Source organism: Piliocolobus tephrosceles, chromosome 4 (genome assembly GCF_002776525.5).
Source record: "Piliocolobus tephrosceles isolate RC106 chromosome 4, ASM277652v3, whole genome shotgun sequence".
In the NCBI taxonomy this organism is placed as follows: domain Eukaryota; kingdom Metazoa; phylum Chordata; class Mammalia; order Primates; family Cercopithecidae; genus Piliocolobus; species Piliocolobus tephrosceles.
In genome coordinates this window covers 144,644,855-144,662,223 of record NC_045437.1, presented here as the reverse complement: position 1 = coordinate 144,662,223, position 17,369 = coordinate 144,644,855, and the positions used below count along the sequence as shown (strand labels likewise).

Here is a 17,369-nt window from a genome sequence, read left to right as displayed (position 1 = left end):
TTTTCCTCGCTACTTAGAAGGCTGAGGCAGGAGGATGACTTCAGCCCAGGAGTTTGAGGCTTCAGTGAGCTACGATCATCCCACTGCACTCCAGCCCGGGCCACAGAGTGAGACCCCGTCTCAAAAAAAAAAAAAAAAAAAAAGACAACACAAATTAGCAAACCACATCACTCTTAGCTCATTATTTTACAAAAGTAGAAAGAGACTGGAAGATTATATACCACAACATCACTGGGAGATTGGTATTGAGCAATTTCTATTGTCTTGCTTTAGATTCAAAACGTTGGGTCATAAATAGATGTTGTTTTAGTAATCAGCAAAAACTAAATATAGCATTTTAGAAAGAAAAAACAAAAAAACCTTGTAGAGAACACTCCCCCATTCCCTTTGATAAAATGCTCCAGTGTCTCATAGTCCTTGGAGTCTGGAAGGGCTTCCTGATGTCTGAGATGCCTGGGGGCCATATACTGGTGGCCTCTGAGTCTGGCAGACCAATGGATTGTTTCCTGAATGCCTTGGATCAGGTAGCTCTTCTCACCTCCACAGCCTCAGCCGTCCTGACTGCCTTTACCCCTCTGACTCGTATCTGGATATTACCTGCCTGATTCCTGTATGGACTTCAGGGAGCAAAGTCTCTGCTCTAAGTTGAGGACTTTCTGCCATGACACAGGCCAGTTTCACAGTCCCGCCACGCAGCCAGGATTCCCATGGGTGCCAAAACCAAAACTTACCCCCTGCCTCCCACTTCCCAACGTCTACTTCCCTGCCTACATTAAGTTGGCTCCTCAGGCCACTCCTGGGAGTCAAACATGTCCCTGCTTTCTGGATCAGAGAGGCTTCTACGCCGACCTCTTATTCCCCTGAGCCTTGCTGGCTGCCACCATTTCCCTGGGGACCCAGCAAGCACTAGTGCAAAAGCATCCTAGGTAGAGCAGCACCTTCTAGGTTTGAGGCTCGTCTCTGACATGAATTCCTGTTGCAAACGCCTTTCCTTGTTCGAGGCCTGTTTCCCCGTGGTTAAAGTGCCAAGATTGGCCTAAATTAGTGATTTGCTGCTGTGCACTGTATGGAGGATGATGTGGAGATGAAGGCAGGGACCTGGCCTTGTCCACCACTATTTCAACAAAGGTGTTCCACGTTTATCTGCCTTACATGTCCAGGTTTCTGTGTTAAGAAGGTTCTTTGTTGTTTTTGTTTTTGTTTGGGGCGGCGGTGTTTGTTTTGTTTTTTGAGACTGAGGCTTACTCTGTTGCCCAGGCTGGAGTGCAGTGGCTCGATCTTGGCTCACTGCAGCCGCCGCCGCCTCCTGGGTTCAAGCGATTCTCCTACCTCAGCCTCCCGAGTAGCTGGGACCACAGGCGCGTGCCACCATGCCCAGCTAATTGTTTGTATTTTTAGTAGAGATGGTATTTCACCATGTTAGCCAGGCTGGTCTCAAACTTGTGACCTCAGGTGATCCACCTGCCACGGCCTCCCAAAGTGCTGGAATTGCAGGTGAGAGCCACTGCACCCACTCGGCCAAGAAGTTTCTTATTGCTAAACCACTGGGCAGTCTCCCTCTACCATTCCCCCACTCCATGCACCCCATCAGGCACATCTTCCTTCCTCACCAGTTCTCTGTGTCTTCCCAGGTTTGTAGCCCTGCACTCCTACTCAGCCCATGGACCCGATGAGCTGGACCTGCAAAAGGGAGAAGGTATCAGGGTCCTGGGGAAGTGCCAGGACGGCTGGCTCAGGGGCGTCTCCTTGGTCACCGGGCGAGTCGGCATCTTCCCAAACAATTACGTCATCCCCATTTTCAGGTGCGTCACCTCCAATCCCAGACTTTGGGAGCTCAGGCCACCCTAGGCCAGGGGCCATTGGTGGGTTGAACTGGTGGAGGACCCAATGCTCTTTCAGCAAACAGGCCAAGAAAGTGCTTTTTGCTCTATAACTCCCCTATCGCTTTTAAACAAAATAGCACAACTAGTTATCTTTTTTGTAGCCCTTCACAGCTTACAAGCACTTTTGTATCTCTTAGCTCGCTGGCTGTGCCCAAGAATCCTGTAAGGTAGATATTATGTTCCAGATGAAAATGGTGTGCAGAGTTAAGCAACTTGCTCAAGAACTGGATGTCAGGTTTTCTTCCGCACAAATCCCAGGAACCCCACTTCACATCCTCTATCCCAATGCTCCATCTAGTGGCGTGATGGGAAAATGTGGTCAGATGACTTCCCCAGAGCACCTTGGGAAACTTCTCAGGCTGCTTGAGTGACCCCTAATCAGAGTTTCCATGAACTCAGACCCCGACCTCTTCCCCCACACCCAAGATAAAATGCTAGTCACGCTGCAGGGCCTCCTGCCTCACAGCTTTTCCCGATCTTTTACATTGTGAGGCATACTATTCATGCCGTTGATCCCCTCTTTGTCTTGCCACCTCATACCACTGCCACAAATGCACCCAGACCCCAAAACTATCCATGACTCCTCCTGCCTCCACCCCACATCAGCCCAAGCAAACTCTGTCTCAAGGCAGTGAGGCTACCACCACACATCAAGTACTGTCTTTATGATATACCAGAGGGTCACAATCACAGGGCAAGGGCCCCATTGTACTCTGTGGGGGTCAGACCTAGTCATATGCCCACTTTTGCGGACCTTCATTTAGGTGAGGCGCTGCGTCCAGAGGAGGGCAGCAATAATGGTGAGGAGACAGCAAACTACATTGTGGGAGAAACCGATAAAGAAACTGGGATTATTTAACCTGTAGAAGACAAGGGGCAGAGGGATCGTAATATACTGTGTAAATAGGGCAGTAAATTTGTTCTGAGAGGGGGCAGTAGAGTGGACCAGTGTATGCAACTGGTCTTGGTGCAGTAAACTAAGATGTTCAAGAACATCTTGGTTCAATAAAAGGCAGCATTTTCTAGTGCATAGATGACTTTTCCAACCAGGCTAGCTGGTGAGATGGTGGACTCTCTTTTTTGAAAGAGTGCAGGCAAAGTCGGCCTGAGTCCTCATAGATCTAAGGTTGTATAAAAAGATTTCTTCATGTGGCAGAAAGTCGGGATGAAAGATCATAGCTATTCCTTTCAAAGGAAAGTTCTTGAAATTGGTTACAAAGTTGTAAAATAACTAAGGGTAAACTGAGGTCTACAATTGATGCTTTAATTCATTTATTTGGCAAATATTGAGTGCTAACTACATGGCAGGAACTTTTCCAGGCACTGGAGAAATACCAGTAGACAAAATATACAAAATTCCTCCTTACAGGAGCTTACATTGTAGTGGGAGAGACGAATATTTTTAAAGCCAAGATATTTAAGTAATCGATATGATGTGTTAATTATACTGGCTAACAAAAAAATTAGGAAAGGATGATAGGATTTTTGGGGGTGGTTACGTTTTATATAGGTTGGTCAGGGATGGCTTTGCTGAGAAGTAAGAAGGAAGGCAGGAACCAAGCCGTGTGGATCTCTGAGGGAAATGTCCAGGCTAAAGAAACAGCAAGTACAAACAAAGGTCCTGTAGTAGGCTGGGCGCAGTGGCTCACGCCTGTGATCCTAACACTTTGAGAGGCCGAGGTGGGTGGATCACCTGAGGTCAGGAGTTTGAAACCAGCCTGGCCAACATGGCAAAATCTCATCTCTACTAAAAATACAAAAAATTAGCTGGACGTGATGGTGGATGCCTGTAATCCCAGCTACTGGGGAGGCTAGGGCAGGAGAATTGCTTGAACCGGGAGGACAGAGGTTACATGAAGCCAACAGGATTGGATTAGAGCAAGCAAGAGGGAGATTAGAAAGGAGGCCAGACTGGTATTGGGGTAGCCAGGTCATAAAGAACTTCCTAGGTCATAATGAGGGGTTTGGCTTTAAGCCTGTTGCTGGGTTTTGAGCGGAAGAGTGACATAATCTTAGTTACATTTAACCAGAATCCCTCTATTTGCTGGGTTGAGAATAAACTATACAAAGGAAAAGGTGGAAGCAGAAAAACTAGCTAAGAAGATATCATAATCCTGGGGAGAGGTGATGGTGAATTGAACCAAGGTGTTAGCTGTGGAGGTAGGGAAAAGTGGTTAGATTCTGAATATACCTTAGACAATGGGGTTTTCTAACAGATAAAATGTCAGGTGTGAAAGAATAGAGGATCCAAGGTGAGACCAAGTTGTTTTCCCTGAGTGACTGGAAGATGGAGTTGCCTTTAAATGAGATAGCAACTGCTCCATAAAAGGAGCGTGTTTTGGGGTATGGAGGGAAGTAAAAGCTTAGTTCACAGCAGACTAAGCCTGAGATGCCTCTTAATAATCCAAGTAAAGATATTGATAAGCAGCTGAATGTATGAGTTTAGCATTTAAGAGAGAACTCCAGCCTTGAGATGCTATTTAAAACCCTGAAACGAGATGAGATCATCATGGTGGGATGAGTTGTATCCAGAGAGTGACAAGCCAGAAGCTGAAATCTTCAAGGAGTGAGAGGAGAAACTTGGAGAGTAAATGCTGACTGCAGGAAGGTGGAGTGGTGGGTAGTCGAGCCTAATAATATGAGTCAAAGCTGGGAAGTATTGAGGAGGGGGGAGATGGCCTAGAACTGACAGTGAGGAGCCAGGAGGATGCCTACCCTAATTTATGAAAGGTTTTCTCCGTGGCTTTAACATGAATTCCCCAGGGCCCATCCCTACGACTAGGACGTTTGCTTATCCATCAGGCCTTAGTCCCAAATCTTGGTTACACCATCAAAGACTCAATAGAATAAGAGTGACCATATGTTTAATCATCCAAATTAGGACACTTTTGGGCAGGTATCAACTGAGACTCTCCTGGGAAAATCAAGCCATGTGGTCATCCTAAGTAGAGTGTGTATAGAATTTCATCCCAGTGTATTTCAAAGCTCCAGTTTTCATTTCTCTCCTTGGCCGAGGTCAGTCTATTGTGTTCTTGGGCAAGACATGAGCATCTCTACTCACCCCTTGTGAGATGCCTACGTGTCAGGCAATGGATGGAGTTTCAGCACCATAGGTTGCCATTGAGTTCTCCCCTCACTCCCAGTTCAAGGAAATCTGAACATATGCAAATATTGAGGTGCTGCTAACACTGAGGCATGGTTTTGTGTATGGGGAACCAACATCCTGAAGAACAAGTGCATATTAGAGGATATGCTCCTGAGGGTTCTTAGGTGGCAGAGGATCAATGCTTTCAATGTGTTTATACTTTTTCAAAAAAAAGCTCCCATCCCCACTAATCTCCGACATGATATATACCCAGCCTGTCTATCTGCATGCAGGTAACCCTTGTTCTTAACCACCCTTTCCTTAGTGGGAAGTTTACTTCTTCCCATGTCTCAGGGATGAATAATATTGTCCTTTGTCAGCTGAGTTTCTGCTACTATTAGCAAGTTTGTGTAAGAACTGAGTGGATTGAGCTACATGTGCAAGGCCCCTTTCTGCTCTTTGATTCTCTGTGTTTGGGTCCTTTTCCCCCTAGCCTTTGTCTTCTGTTTGTAGTGATGGCTTTTCACTGCCATCCAGCCCCCTTGGTGTATACTGCAGCCTTTTATAAAATAGCCAGGGCCCAAAGATGTGAGCGTTTGAGCCTATGATCTTATTAACATCATCCCCTAATGAACTGAGCCAGCCAGAATTTGGGGATAAACTAGAGATTATAATTGACCAGAATGCTAGGATTTCAATTTAAGAGTCAGCAAGTGAGCCTTTCAGCTACCAGGAGAGGAAAAGGCTGTTATGCTACTCTGTGATCCAGCCCTCTGTGCTAGATGATGACACCAACCTGTCCAGCTGTTATTGACCACAGCTAAATCTCCACCACCGTGTTGCCTCTTCCCAGATCCTCAGGTTATACAGAACATTTGTCAAGTTTTCATCTGTCCAGCATCTAAATCCCTCTTTAATAGCAGCAACATCCCTTTGAGTCTCCTCTATTGTGTGTAGTCTTGGTGAGAGGCAGAGGTTTCCTTTCTTTTCAGAGGTTGAAGAAATGCAATCCTCCTCCTCCTCAACTCATCACCACAGCTAAGGGTCAGGCTCAGCCAATATGACACTCCCTCTTGGGACTTGGAAACTTGAACAAGGGAGGAAAAGATGTGGGTAAAGTTGAAGACCATTCATAGTGAGAGCACCAGCCACAGCACATGATTGGACTCTTCCTGCTGTTGAGCTCCCTGTAGCCTTCTTGGATCTTGTTTCCAAGTCTTCTACTCTTCTTCCTGTCCTCCTAATAAATTCCCTTCTGCCCAATTAGCCAGAGTCTTCCTCTTTCTTGCAACTTTCACAGACATATGTGCCTACCTGGTGCCTTATGGGTAGAGAAAAGTGACAAATGAGCCACAACTCATTTGTCTTTAACTCTACACAGAGCTATACAAAAATTGTCAAGGTCCAACTGTTCTCCTTACTGGGAGACTGCTGCCAGTGGTGGACACAGCAGAGCTGCTGTTTGTGATGCCCTTTTTGAATATTGGGCCAGCTCTTAAGGGCTAACATCCCAGTTAGAGAAAAGGATGCAGGGACGCGCACAGTGGAGCAAATCAGAGGCAACATCCACTCTTCCCACCTAAGCCCAGAATGTCTTTCAGTCCCTCCATCTGGAAAACAAAGATCATAATGTCTGCAGGTCTGGGGGTGTCACGGGGATTAAAAATGATAGCAAAGTGTTTTGACATTGGAAGAAAGTGCTAGATAAGTGCTGAGCTTTCTGCCAAAAGACATAGAGGCACTCAGTGTTGGATGGGGGGCTTGGGATTTAGGAGTTCCTGGAATCCAGCTCAGTGTTGAGCTCAGAAAAATGAGGTCACACCTTGGTCTATAAACAGTCATTCATAAAAGGGACTGATGGAATAAGGCTGGTGTGGGCCTAATTAGCTGTATTCTGCCCTTGCTGCTGCTGCTGCTGCTGCTGCTACTACTACTACTACTGCTGGGAAAATTTTGGAACTTGTCTTTCCTATTTCCAATCCACTTTGCAGCATCCAACACCTTGAGGCCTCTGTTCAAAATAGGCAGATCAGCTGCACTCTGCCATGGAAGCCAATGCTGGGGATTTCTCCCCACTGCCCAGGCCTTGTCCCCAGAATATAGCCTAACCTGTCTCTAATGAATGGCCCTACTCATTTTCACTGACTACACCACAATGGGGACCAGACAGGTTGGGTAGACAGCTACAGGTAGAAGTCCCCTTGCTGCGAGCATCAGTTCCTAGAGCATTTGGTTGAATATACTTCTTGGGCAGCATTGACCACAAACAATGCCTTACTTATCGTTATACAATACTGGCTTGTTGTTAAACTACATATTACTTTGTCGATCAAAAGAAGTAGAGACAAAGGGAGAGAGGAGAAATGAGGGTAAATGACCTAAAGGAAAACTTGGAGGCATTGGTAAGAAGGAAACCACTTTGCATCTCTGTGCTGGGGTCTTAGTTGAGTTGGTTATTCCCAGGAAATTAGCAGAGGTTACTTAATCAACAGGGTGACAAGGTGATTAATGGACTGCTAAATAGGAAATGTGATGTTGGGAATGGGTTGGTAAAAGGGCAAGAAAGGCATGTAAAATGACAGTCACTCCCCATGGAGTTCAGGGAGCTGCAGGCTGGAAACAGTGGATAAGGGGTTGTTGTTTCATAAAACTTTAATGCAATTCTTGAAAATCATAGCCCAAGGCTGAAGAATTAAAGTCTTATGGAGGCATGTGTAGGGCCTACCAGCTGCTTTAGTTCATTTATTTCAGGCAGAATAAAGGACTTTTCCTGCCACCAAATGATGAATGTTCCAACTAGCCAGGAGGTGGTGTAGCTCACTGCTAAGAACAGGGAGCCAGCCTAGACCTGGGTTCAAGTAGTTGCTTGGGCAACCAACTGTAAGTCTTTGTGTTTTTTTATTGATAAAATAGTGGCACTAAGAGTACCTACCTTAGAAGACTATTATAAAGAACCCATGAGAAAATATGAGCGAAGCACTTGGCCAATACCTGGCATACAGTAAGCCCTCTATATGTGTTAGCCAAAATGACGTGTCAGTGCTGAAAGCAGCATGGCAGCCATTTAACAAATGTTTATTGATTCACAGTATATGCAGAACACAGAGATATAAGTCATATGAAATCTCTGCCTTCAAAGACTTTGGAATTTGTGAAAGTCACTGACTCTACGAGAAATTGCCACCGTAAAACGAAATAAACACATACAGGATCTTATGTTCTGAGCTTAAGGGCTAAAGGGATGTGGGGTGAGGAATGATCAGAACTGGAGTGAAAAAGGATGAAATTCAAGTCTTCTAACTCCACCAAGGCCTTGATATGAGCCCCCCTTCCTTCCCTCACAGTTATCTGGGTGTAGGGAGGTGGGGCCAACTTTAGTTAAGCCTGTAGTTGACAAAACGGGTGTGTATGGGTGGGAAGAAGGTGAGAAGTAGCCACATTTGGTATGTGGTTGGGAGCTGATAGGTTTTTAAATAGGACTCTTGACTGAACATTTTCTTTCTCTATTTCTTTTCTTAAAAAAAAAAAAATGTCCAAAACCAGAAAGACCTCTAGTTTTCCAGACTCCCGGAGCCCTGGTCTTTACACCACATGGACATTATCCACCTCCTCTGTGTCCTCCCAAGGCAGCATTTCAGAAGGTGATCCCCGGCAAAGCCGTCCATTCAAATCCGTCTTTGTGCCCACTGCCATAGTCAACCCTGTGAAGAGCACAGCCGGCCCTGGGACTTTAGGACAAGGGTCTCTTCGGAAAGGGCGGAGCAGCATGAGAAAGAGTAAGTGGTGGCAGAGAGGTACGTGCCTAGAACTAAGTGATGGGGGGATCTGACCCCGGGGTACACAGGATGCTGTTTGCAAAAACAGGATCTTGGCTTTAAACTAAGCCCCTGCAAAGGGTATTGTACAATTCCCAAATGATGAGTTTTATTGAATGAAGTCATACTAACTCAAGGTCACGGCCCTAGGTTACTTCATACATGCTTGTTGAATGACTGGGGTGATGGCAGCCCTGAGTGCCAACACATAATTAGAATATGGCCAGCGTGGACACTGGCTCTTATTTAGACAGAGTGATGAAAGCATTTGCTGGGTCAGTGCTTCTCAAACTGTACCTCAGGGAATCCCTCAGAGGGTGCCACAAGAGAAACAGAAGGATGGGGTGGGTGGGCAGGGCATGGGAGTAGGAAATGAGGATGAAGGAGGCAGTAATCAGAGCCCCTGATTCCCACTGTGTTATTTAAGTAATGAATGCATAGAACTTTTTTTTAAAAGGTTTACAGTATACAAACTGGACAAAAGCAAATCTCCCTCATATCCTTAACCCTGAGTCCCAAGTGCAATAATTCTGCACCTTGCTTTATTTTTACCATCATAACATCCACGTTGCACACATGGCAATACATACCGATTCTCAAGAACCATGCTTTTGTCTCTTCACATAGTGAACTTCTCCATAAGATTTCCTTTTCAGGCATTGTAAAAAGTGTTTGAAACCCAATTATTCTACAAAACATCAAGATTTTATTTTCTTATACTTCTGTAGAAGAAGACAAGCCAAGCCCAGTAAATATGACTTGTTCTGTGTTCCCTGAATTAAACTAAGCTCTGCAATCTCTCTTGTGATCTTAACAGATGAATTAACATGAAAATGCAGTATGATTGGTCAAGGCAGAAGAGTAACGTGTGGGACAATATGCCCCTTTTTAAGGAAAGATCTCCCCTTAAAAAGAAAGCACATATCTTAGCTTCACTGTCCAGTGCCTTCATCTGACAGCCTGTTTGACCACCAGTCCCACAATTCTGGGCACTTCATTCCACTCAACCATGCCTCCCTCCATCACCTTCCTGTACCTCCCTCCACCTCTCCTCACAACACACACACACAATAAGTAATCCCACCACAACAGCCTTGGGAAAATGACTAACTTCTTCCGCCTTCAGTTCACTCTTCTGTAAATGGGAAATAAAAATTCCTACCTCATCAGGGTTAACTTAATAAAACAACCCATATATGGCTGATAGCACAGTGCCTGGCACATAGTAATCTGTCAGGAAACTTTAGTTTTTTATAATATTTTTTATTACTATCATTGCTACTACAATCAAGATCATCTTTGGTCCATCCAGAGCACGAACTCACTTAAGGTTGAAATGTTCATACATGGCTGAATGTGTGTGGCTCGCACCTGCAATCCTAGCACTTCGGGAGGCTGAGGTGGGAAGATCACTTGAGCTCAGTAGTTCAAGACCAGCCTGGGCAGTATAGTAACCTCATCTCTAAAAATATTAAAAGAACAAGCCAAGTATGGTGGCACATGCCTGTGGTCTCAGCTACTTTTGGGGCTGAGGCGGAAGGATGGCTTGAGCCGGGGAGGTTGAGACTGCAGTGAGCTACAATCTCCTACTGCACTCCAGTCTGGGCTGTTAGTATCTATATATATTTGATTTTAAAAAAGAAGAAATGTTCACACTCAGTCTAGACCACTTAGGTATGCAGAGTTGCATCCTGAAAGCAATTGTTCACACTTTCCTTAACATACTCCCTCTCCACCTTTGCAAAATCTTGATTGGCATGGAGCCCTGACTGCTTGCATTGTATGCACATGTAATAAGAAAGCATTAAATATCTTGGAAATTAGGAATTGACAAGATAAATAGATAAGGCATAAAGCCAATTTTTCACACATTTACAAGAGCCTAAGGACATGTCTGCCTGGTGCTGCTTTGACTTCCCAGGTCCCAGAGGCTTTCTCTTTCTGTCTTTTCCCAAGGTGAGGCTGGCAAGCTATCAGTCTCTCTAGAGCAAAGAGAAATGGCAGGAGAATTGACTGCGTGAACCTCACAGGGCTGTCAGTGGAGAAATAAATGTCTAAATTGAAAGGTCACACTTGTGTAAATGGTGACTGGCTTGCTTGCAGCAGCTGAGGACACCGACTGTATTTAGCAAGTGTCCTGCTTTTCATGTACACAACTGGCTTGATAAGAAGTCGCAATGCCAACGTGGCCTTGGCTCAGACCCTATGTGTTGGACACAAATAACTTTGATTCAAACTTGAGTCCATGGAGTGTCACAAAGGACAAACAACTCTGGCTGGGACAAAACCTATAGCTCTCTAAATGCTGTGGAACCCTTATGGAGAAATGGCCCATTGTGTTTCTCAGGGGTGTCTCCTCCACCTCCCCAAAGAATGCAATGAACTCCCGATTCTCCAGGTCACCTACAGGACATATGTCCGAGGGATGGGGATCTCCTGCCTTGCAGAGAATTTGAGGGGAAGAAATGACCTTTTCCTGAGTCAGGACCATCTCAATTAAAAAAAAAAAAAGAGAGAGAGAGAAGAAGAAGAATGAGTTCAGGAAGGGACAAAACCAAGCTCTTGGACCTTGCATTTTTAGGATATGCAATCCTTTACCCAAAAATAATAAAAGCTAACAAACATGCGGCATTTATCACGTTCCAGGCACTATCCTAACACTTTGCACACCTGATAGAATGCAGTTCTCACAGCAGCCCAATGATGTACTGTTATTATCTCCAGTTTACAAATGAGAGAATGAAGGTACAGAGAGGTGACGTGACTTAACTCATTCCAGGCTCTCCAGGAGGAGTTCCGATTCCAGATGCTCTGTCATGAGACATTGCAAAGCCCATCCTCACAGCACTAACTGTGGAGTAACCTTTCCAAATTTGCCTCTATCTGCTGTTGTGCTAGCCTAACAATCACAGTTATTTCCACTCACCCTTTCTCCCTGCAGCCCCTGACAAAAAGCAACCCCCACCCGCCACATGCCTAAAGCTTCTGTTAGGATTTTCACAGCAAGTCGCTGGGCAGAGTTTTCCTCTCTCCTCCTCCTTCTCCTTTTCCTCTTTCTCATTCTTCTTGGTTGCCTCTCCTTTGTGTTTCTCAATTTCTTCTATCTCCTGTCTCTCTGTAATTTGTTTCCTATTTGGTCTGCCTGCCTCTGTGTCTGCTTCACATGGGGTGTGTGTGTGTGTGTGTATCACAAGGCAAATGGAAGCAATATACCTTCTGACAGCTCCCCTACGCACATACACACACACACACACACACACACACACACACACACACACACCATTCAGCCAGAGAGCTATTTGCTTCCAGCATCAGCAAATAGCACTAAAAAAAGAATAAAGTCACCTTTGAAAGACCCCGAGAGAAAGTGAGTACAGTCAGATGAGGAAAGCACTTGTCTATTCTGGGCTATCAGGATGCACTGCTTACCCAACCCCACCCAACCTACTGCCAGCCGCCCCTGCTGCTGATTTTTCTGTCCTATAATTCTCCAGATGGATCCCTGCAGAGACCCATCCAGTCCGGGATCCCCACTCTCGTGGTAGGCTCCCTCAGACACAGCCCCACCATGGTTGTTCGGCCTCAGCAGTTCCAATTCTACCAGCCACAGGGGGTCCCCTCCTCCCCCTCGACCATGGTGGTAGACATGGGGTCCAAGCCTGCCCTCACCAGGGAGCCCGCCCTCACGTGCATCAGCAGGGGCAGCGAGGCCCGGATCCACTCGGCAGCCAGCTCCCTCATCATGGAAGACAAGGAAATCCCCATCAAGAGTGAGCCTCTGCCAAAACCACCTGCATCTGCCCCACCATCCATCCTGGTGAAACCAGAAAACTCAAGAAATGGCATCGAAAAGGTAGGATCAGAGTGACATTGGGGGCCCGGCTCTTTCGATCACCTACTATGCATAGTGTCTCAGCTCTGAGATTTTAGTGTTGGTGAACAAGGAACCAAAATTGCAACCTTGAAAGAATCCTCACACACAACACTCCTCCCCTCCAACTCCCCACCGAGCCACGGCCAACATCCCCACATCACCCACGCCCTCCCTACATGTGTTACTGATTTGCCTTTCTGTTTCCTGAATATTTTGTACATCTTTTGAGGCCCAAAAGTGGCTTGAAAAAAAAGCATGACTTTGGCATTAGACGAATCTTGTTTTGAATTCCAGCTCTGCTGCTTGCTAGCTGGGTGACTGTGGTCAAAATACTTCACCCTTCTGAGACACTTACTTTGCATAATCTGTAAAATGGAGGTAGAAAAAGTAGTGGGCACACAGTATTGGAGTGGAGATTAAATGAGATATGTAAAGTGCTTACATAGGTACATAGAGTTTGACACATAATTATGCATTGTATAAAAGAGGCAACTGAGACACAGGATAATGTAAGTGACATCGAGGTGACACTGAATGATAATGACTGCAACTACCTTATTGTGACCTCCGTGGCAGAGGTCAGATCTGTTAACTTCTAGTTCAGGACTTTTCCCACTAGAAGACATAAGAGTTTTTGTAAAAGGCTTATGTTCTCAGTAATATCTGTGAAGAGGAGGGATGGTGGCAAGAGAAGGCAATAAGAAAGTTCAGTGATGCTTATTGCTGTCTTTTAATTTATGGAGCATCACCATCATCATCACATCATCACCATCACCACCTCCATCACCACTGCCATCAGCATCATCCCACCATCATTGTCCATTCCTCTCACAACGGAAAGAGGATGTAATTCCCCCATTGGTTAACCAGTTACCGAATACTAACAAGCTGGCTGACATGGTGCTGAGTACTTCATGTGTCCCATCTATTTAATCCTGACAACAACCCTCTCAAATAGGCGTTAGTTTCATCCTCATTTTAAAATTAGGAAATGGCAACTCAGGAAGTTAAAGAACATTACCCAAGACCACACAGTTGACACATAAGTGTGAAGCAGAATCCAGATCTGATACAAAACTCATGCTCTTACTGCTAAGCTATAAGCTCATAGGGAAAGGCGTTGGAAAAAGCATCGACAGATATAAAGGTTGAGAGTTCTTATTCTGAATTACAGAAATAATTCAGAGTTTTCTAGGCCCCAGTTGCCTATTATTCCAAGCTTTTAGATACAACTATAAGCATTTCATAAATGCCCAGACCTTAGCTAGATATGACGAGGGTCAGAAAGTATGAAGAAACTCAGATCTTAGTAGGGGACACTAGGATTGAATTACATGGGAGAAAGACGTCATTCCTGAGCAGTATCACAGAACGCTTTATTAGGCCCTAAGAGGGAGACTGGCTAAAGCAAATACTGTACCTATAGGTACCCGGCAGATATATAACAGGCTAGGAGAGGTGAAAGGAAAGAGGAAGAGGGGGAATTGGCATAAACTAGAGACCTCGCATCTCATGTAAAGGGGGCATGGCTTCTCAGGTCCAGTCAGCTGTTGTCAGAATGAGGCATAGGCCCAGTGTGCCAGAGCTTTGATTTTTTTTTTTTTTACGAGACTTATGAAATTCTGATTTTTATATGCAATCTCTCAATTTTTGTGTGTTGGCAAGTCGATCAAATCCTCAAACATTCTGCAGGCTAAATTCATCCAGCAGGTGTCCAGTTTGCAAACTGTGCTCTAAGGATTTATAAGGCCATTATGGAAATCTCTAAATGGAGTCATCAGGAGAGAGGCCTCAAAGAAAAGGAAAGCCTTGAGATTGGCCTTAATAGTACGTAGAGAGGAGAGAGGCAAGGTAAATTTCTTTTATCTTCCAGAAGGGATCATACCCTCTGGCCTCAGGCTGTTTTCATAGGCGGTGGCCTACCCTATTTCTCCCAGATAAGTCCTAATCCTTTTGTGGTTCTCAATTGAAAGCCTCTGGGAAGACTTCCCTGGCTTCTCCACTGTTAGATGCTCCTCTACATTCTCAGCATCTTGTACTTCCTCCATCGTAGCACTTGACACTCGTGGTAGGCACAGATATTTGCAGAATGAATGCATAAATGAGGCATTTCAAGTGGGGACGAGCCTAGGGAAACAGACATCTCCCACCTCACCTGTGTCCACTTCCTCTCCTTTCTCTCGCAGCAAGTCAAAACCGTGAGATTTCAGAATTACAGCCCTCCTCCCACCAAACATTACACCTCCCATCCCACCTCCGGAAAGCCTGAACAGCCGGCCACCCTCAAGGCGTCCCAGCCTGAAGCAGCGTCCCTGGGCCCAGAGATGACCGTCCTATTTGCCCACCGAAGCGGCTGCCACTCCGGACAGCAGACAAACCTCCGGAGAAAGTCAGCTCTTGGCAAGGCCACAACCCTGGTGTCCACTGCCTCAGCCACGCAGACCGTGTTTCCCAGCAAATGAACCTACGGGTGGCTTTTCCTAGACCCCAAAGAGGTGAATTGCATTTAAATACAGTCTGCCTCCACTGAGGGCATCCTGCCATTCTTTGGGGACTTGAGTACGCGTCCTTGTTCTTCCTATTTTACCTTCAGGAAAGGAAAGGTGGGAGCAAGAATTCCTGCCCTGGGTGGGAGGATAGATGGCGTGGCCTTCCAAACACTCAAACATAATGGTTTGATACCTCAAGGCTCGCTTACTCAGACCAAGGAGTGAAAAATTGTCGTGCCCACCTTATGCCCCAGCATGGAGTATGTGGCCTCTTGTTGTCCCCGTGTGACTCTGTAGACTTTCTGTGGTGTCCTAAAGGGGGCTGCAGCAGGGGTGTGACAATGGTGGGGTTGTTGGCATTGCTTCTTTGACCTTACAGTATCCTTAACAAGCATTAGAACAACTTCTGCCATCTTCTGAGGCCTGTACACTAGCCACTAGTAGCTGCCATATCTTTTTCCCTCTGTAAAGTCATAATCCTGGCTGCAAAGGGAGAATTTCTGCGAGGGGTGTGAGGTGGATACTTTGAACATTCTGAGAATCCAATAAAACTAGAAGGAGTCAGCTTCCTGAGTATGCTCCACTTCAGAAGGTCAGAGAGATCACTGAGTACCAAATATCAAAAGATTATCATACTTTAATCTTCTCGATCTGTTTTCCCACCTATAATTCTATGCGATAGATAAGCAGAAAGCATATGGCTGTGGATAGGGCCATGTATGGCATTATGGACAATTAATTCATCCTGGCTCTATAGTCTGACTACAAGAAAACACAGCGTGCTTACAAACAATCTTATATGGGGTTGGGGTTTAGATATATAGTCTGACTTCAAGAAAGCACAACGTGGGCCAGGTGCGGTGGCTCACGCCTATAATCCTGGCACTTTGGTAGGCCAAGGTGGGCAGATCACTTGAGGTCAGGAGTTTGAGACCAGCCTGGCCAACATGATGAAACCCCATCTCTACTAAAAATACAAAAATTAGCTGAGCATGGTGGCACATGCCTGTAATCCCAGCTACTCTGGAGGCCAAGATACGAAAATAGCTTGAACCCGGGAGGCAGAGGTTACAGTGAGCTGAGATCACACCACTGCACTCCAGCCTGGGCGACAGAGCAAGATTCTGTCTAAAAAAAAGAAAAAAAAGAAAGCAACACATGCTTAAAAACAACCTTATATGGGGTTGGGGTTAGAATCTATATTTGGATATATATTGCTTGCATTGCAACATTCCTGACTTTCCCTGCTTTCTTCTCACTTGGGGCAGATGAGCAGTTTCACCCACAAGGCAATAACATCAGTGCGAACATGGCAGCCCGAGGCTGGGGTGGGAGTGATTCCTGGGGGAAAGCTGCTATAAAAGGGGTAGGACAAAGAAAGCTGAAGGAGAAAACGGGGGAAAGGAGGAGAAAGGGGGAGGGTAAAGAAAATATGGAGGAAAGAAAGTAGCCATAAGGGGTGAAAGAGGATTGAGGGAAAGCACAAAGGAAGAGGCTAAAGGAGACAAGGGGTGGGGCAACCTTACATTCCCTGACAGGGCGAGGAAAGGACAGGGTCTGCGATGAAGAATGGGGCAAAACTAGATGACCCCACAAAGATGGAACTGACGTGGAGCAGGAGCAGCCAGTCAGAGCCTTGTAATCAGGATAGAGGAGGCATCCCAGGAAGCCAAGGCAAAGCTGTGAGACAACCCATTAAGTCTCATTAAACTTAATTGTTGTGATTTAACATTTATTGCATGCCCATCAATGTGGGCACTTTAACGCATAAATAACATTTGCTACTAAGGCTGGGTGCAAGGAGAAAGAAAGGAAGAAAGATAGGAAGGAAGGAAGGAAGGAAGGAAGGAAGGAAGGAAGGAAGGAAGGGAGGGAGGAAAGAAGGAAGGAAGAGAGGGAGGGAGGGAAAGAGAAAGAGAGAGAGAAAGAAAAAGAAAGAAAGAAAAAGAAAGAAAGGAAGGAAGAGAGAAAGAAAGAAAGAAAGAAAGAAAGAAAGAAAGAAAGAAAGAAAGAAAGAAAGAGAAAGAAAGAAAAGAAAGAGGGAGGGAGGGAGGAAGGAAGGAAAGAAGGAAGGGAGGGAGGGAGGGAAAGAGAAAGAGAGAGAAAGAAAGAAAAAGAAAGAAAGAGAGAAAGAAAGGAAGGAAGGAAGGAAGGAAGGAAGGAAGAGAGGGAGGGAGGGAAAGAGAAAGAGAGAGAGAGAGAAAGAAAAAGAAAGAAAGAAAG

General features: G+C 45.5%; 1 protein-coding gene across 2 annotated transcripts in view; it reads left to right on the top strand.

The window, feature by feature from the left end:
• Nucleotides 1-17,369, top strand: part of SH3RF2 (SH3 domain containing ring finger 2) — a 145,214-nt gene that overhangs the window by 110,478 nt on the left and 17,367 nt on the right. Inside the window, exons 7-10 of one of the 2 annotated variants that reach the window (XM_023227045.1) lie at nt 1,632-1,802; nt 8,512-8,744; nt 12,278-12,636; nt 14,844-15,152. In XM_023227045.1, the coding sequence (XP_023082813.1) occupies nt 1,632-1,802; nt 8,512-8,744; nt 12,278-12,636; nt 14,844-15,119 (1,039 nt within the window). In that variant the 3' untranslated portion in view covers nt 15,120-15,152. Of the gene's footprint in view, nt 1-1,631; nt 1,803-8,511; nt 8,745-12,277; nt 12,637-14,843; nt 15,733-17,369 lie in introns of those variants that run through there. The other variant, XM_023227044.2, reaches the window with a different exon arrangement.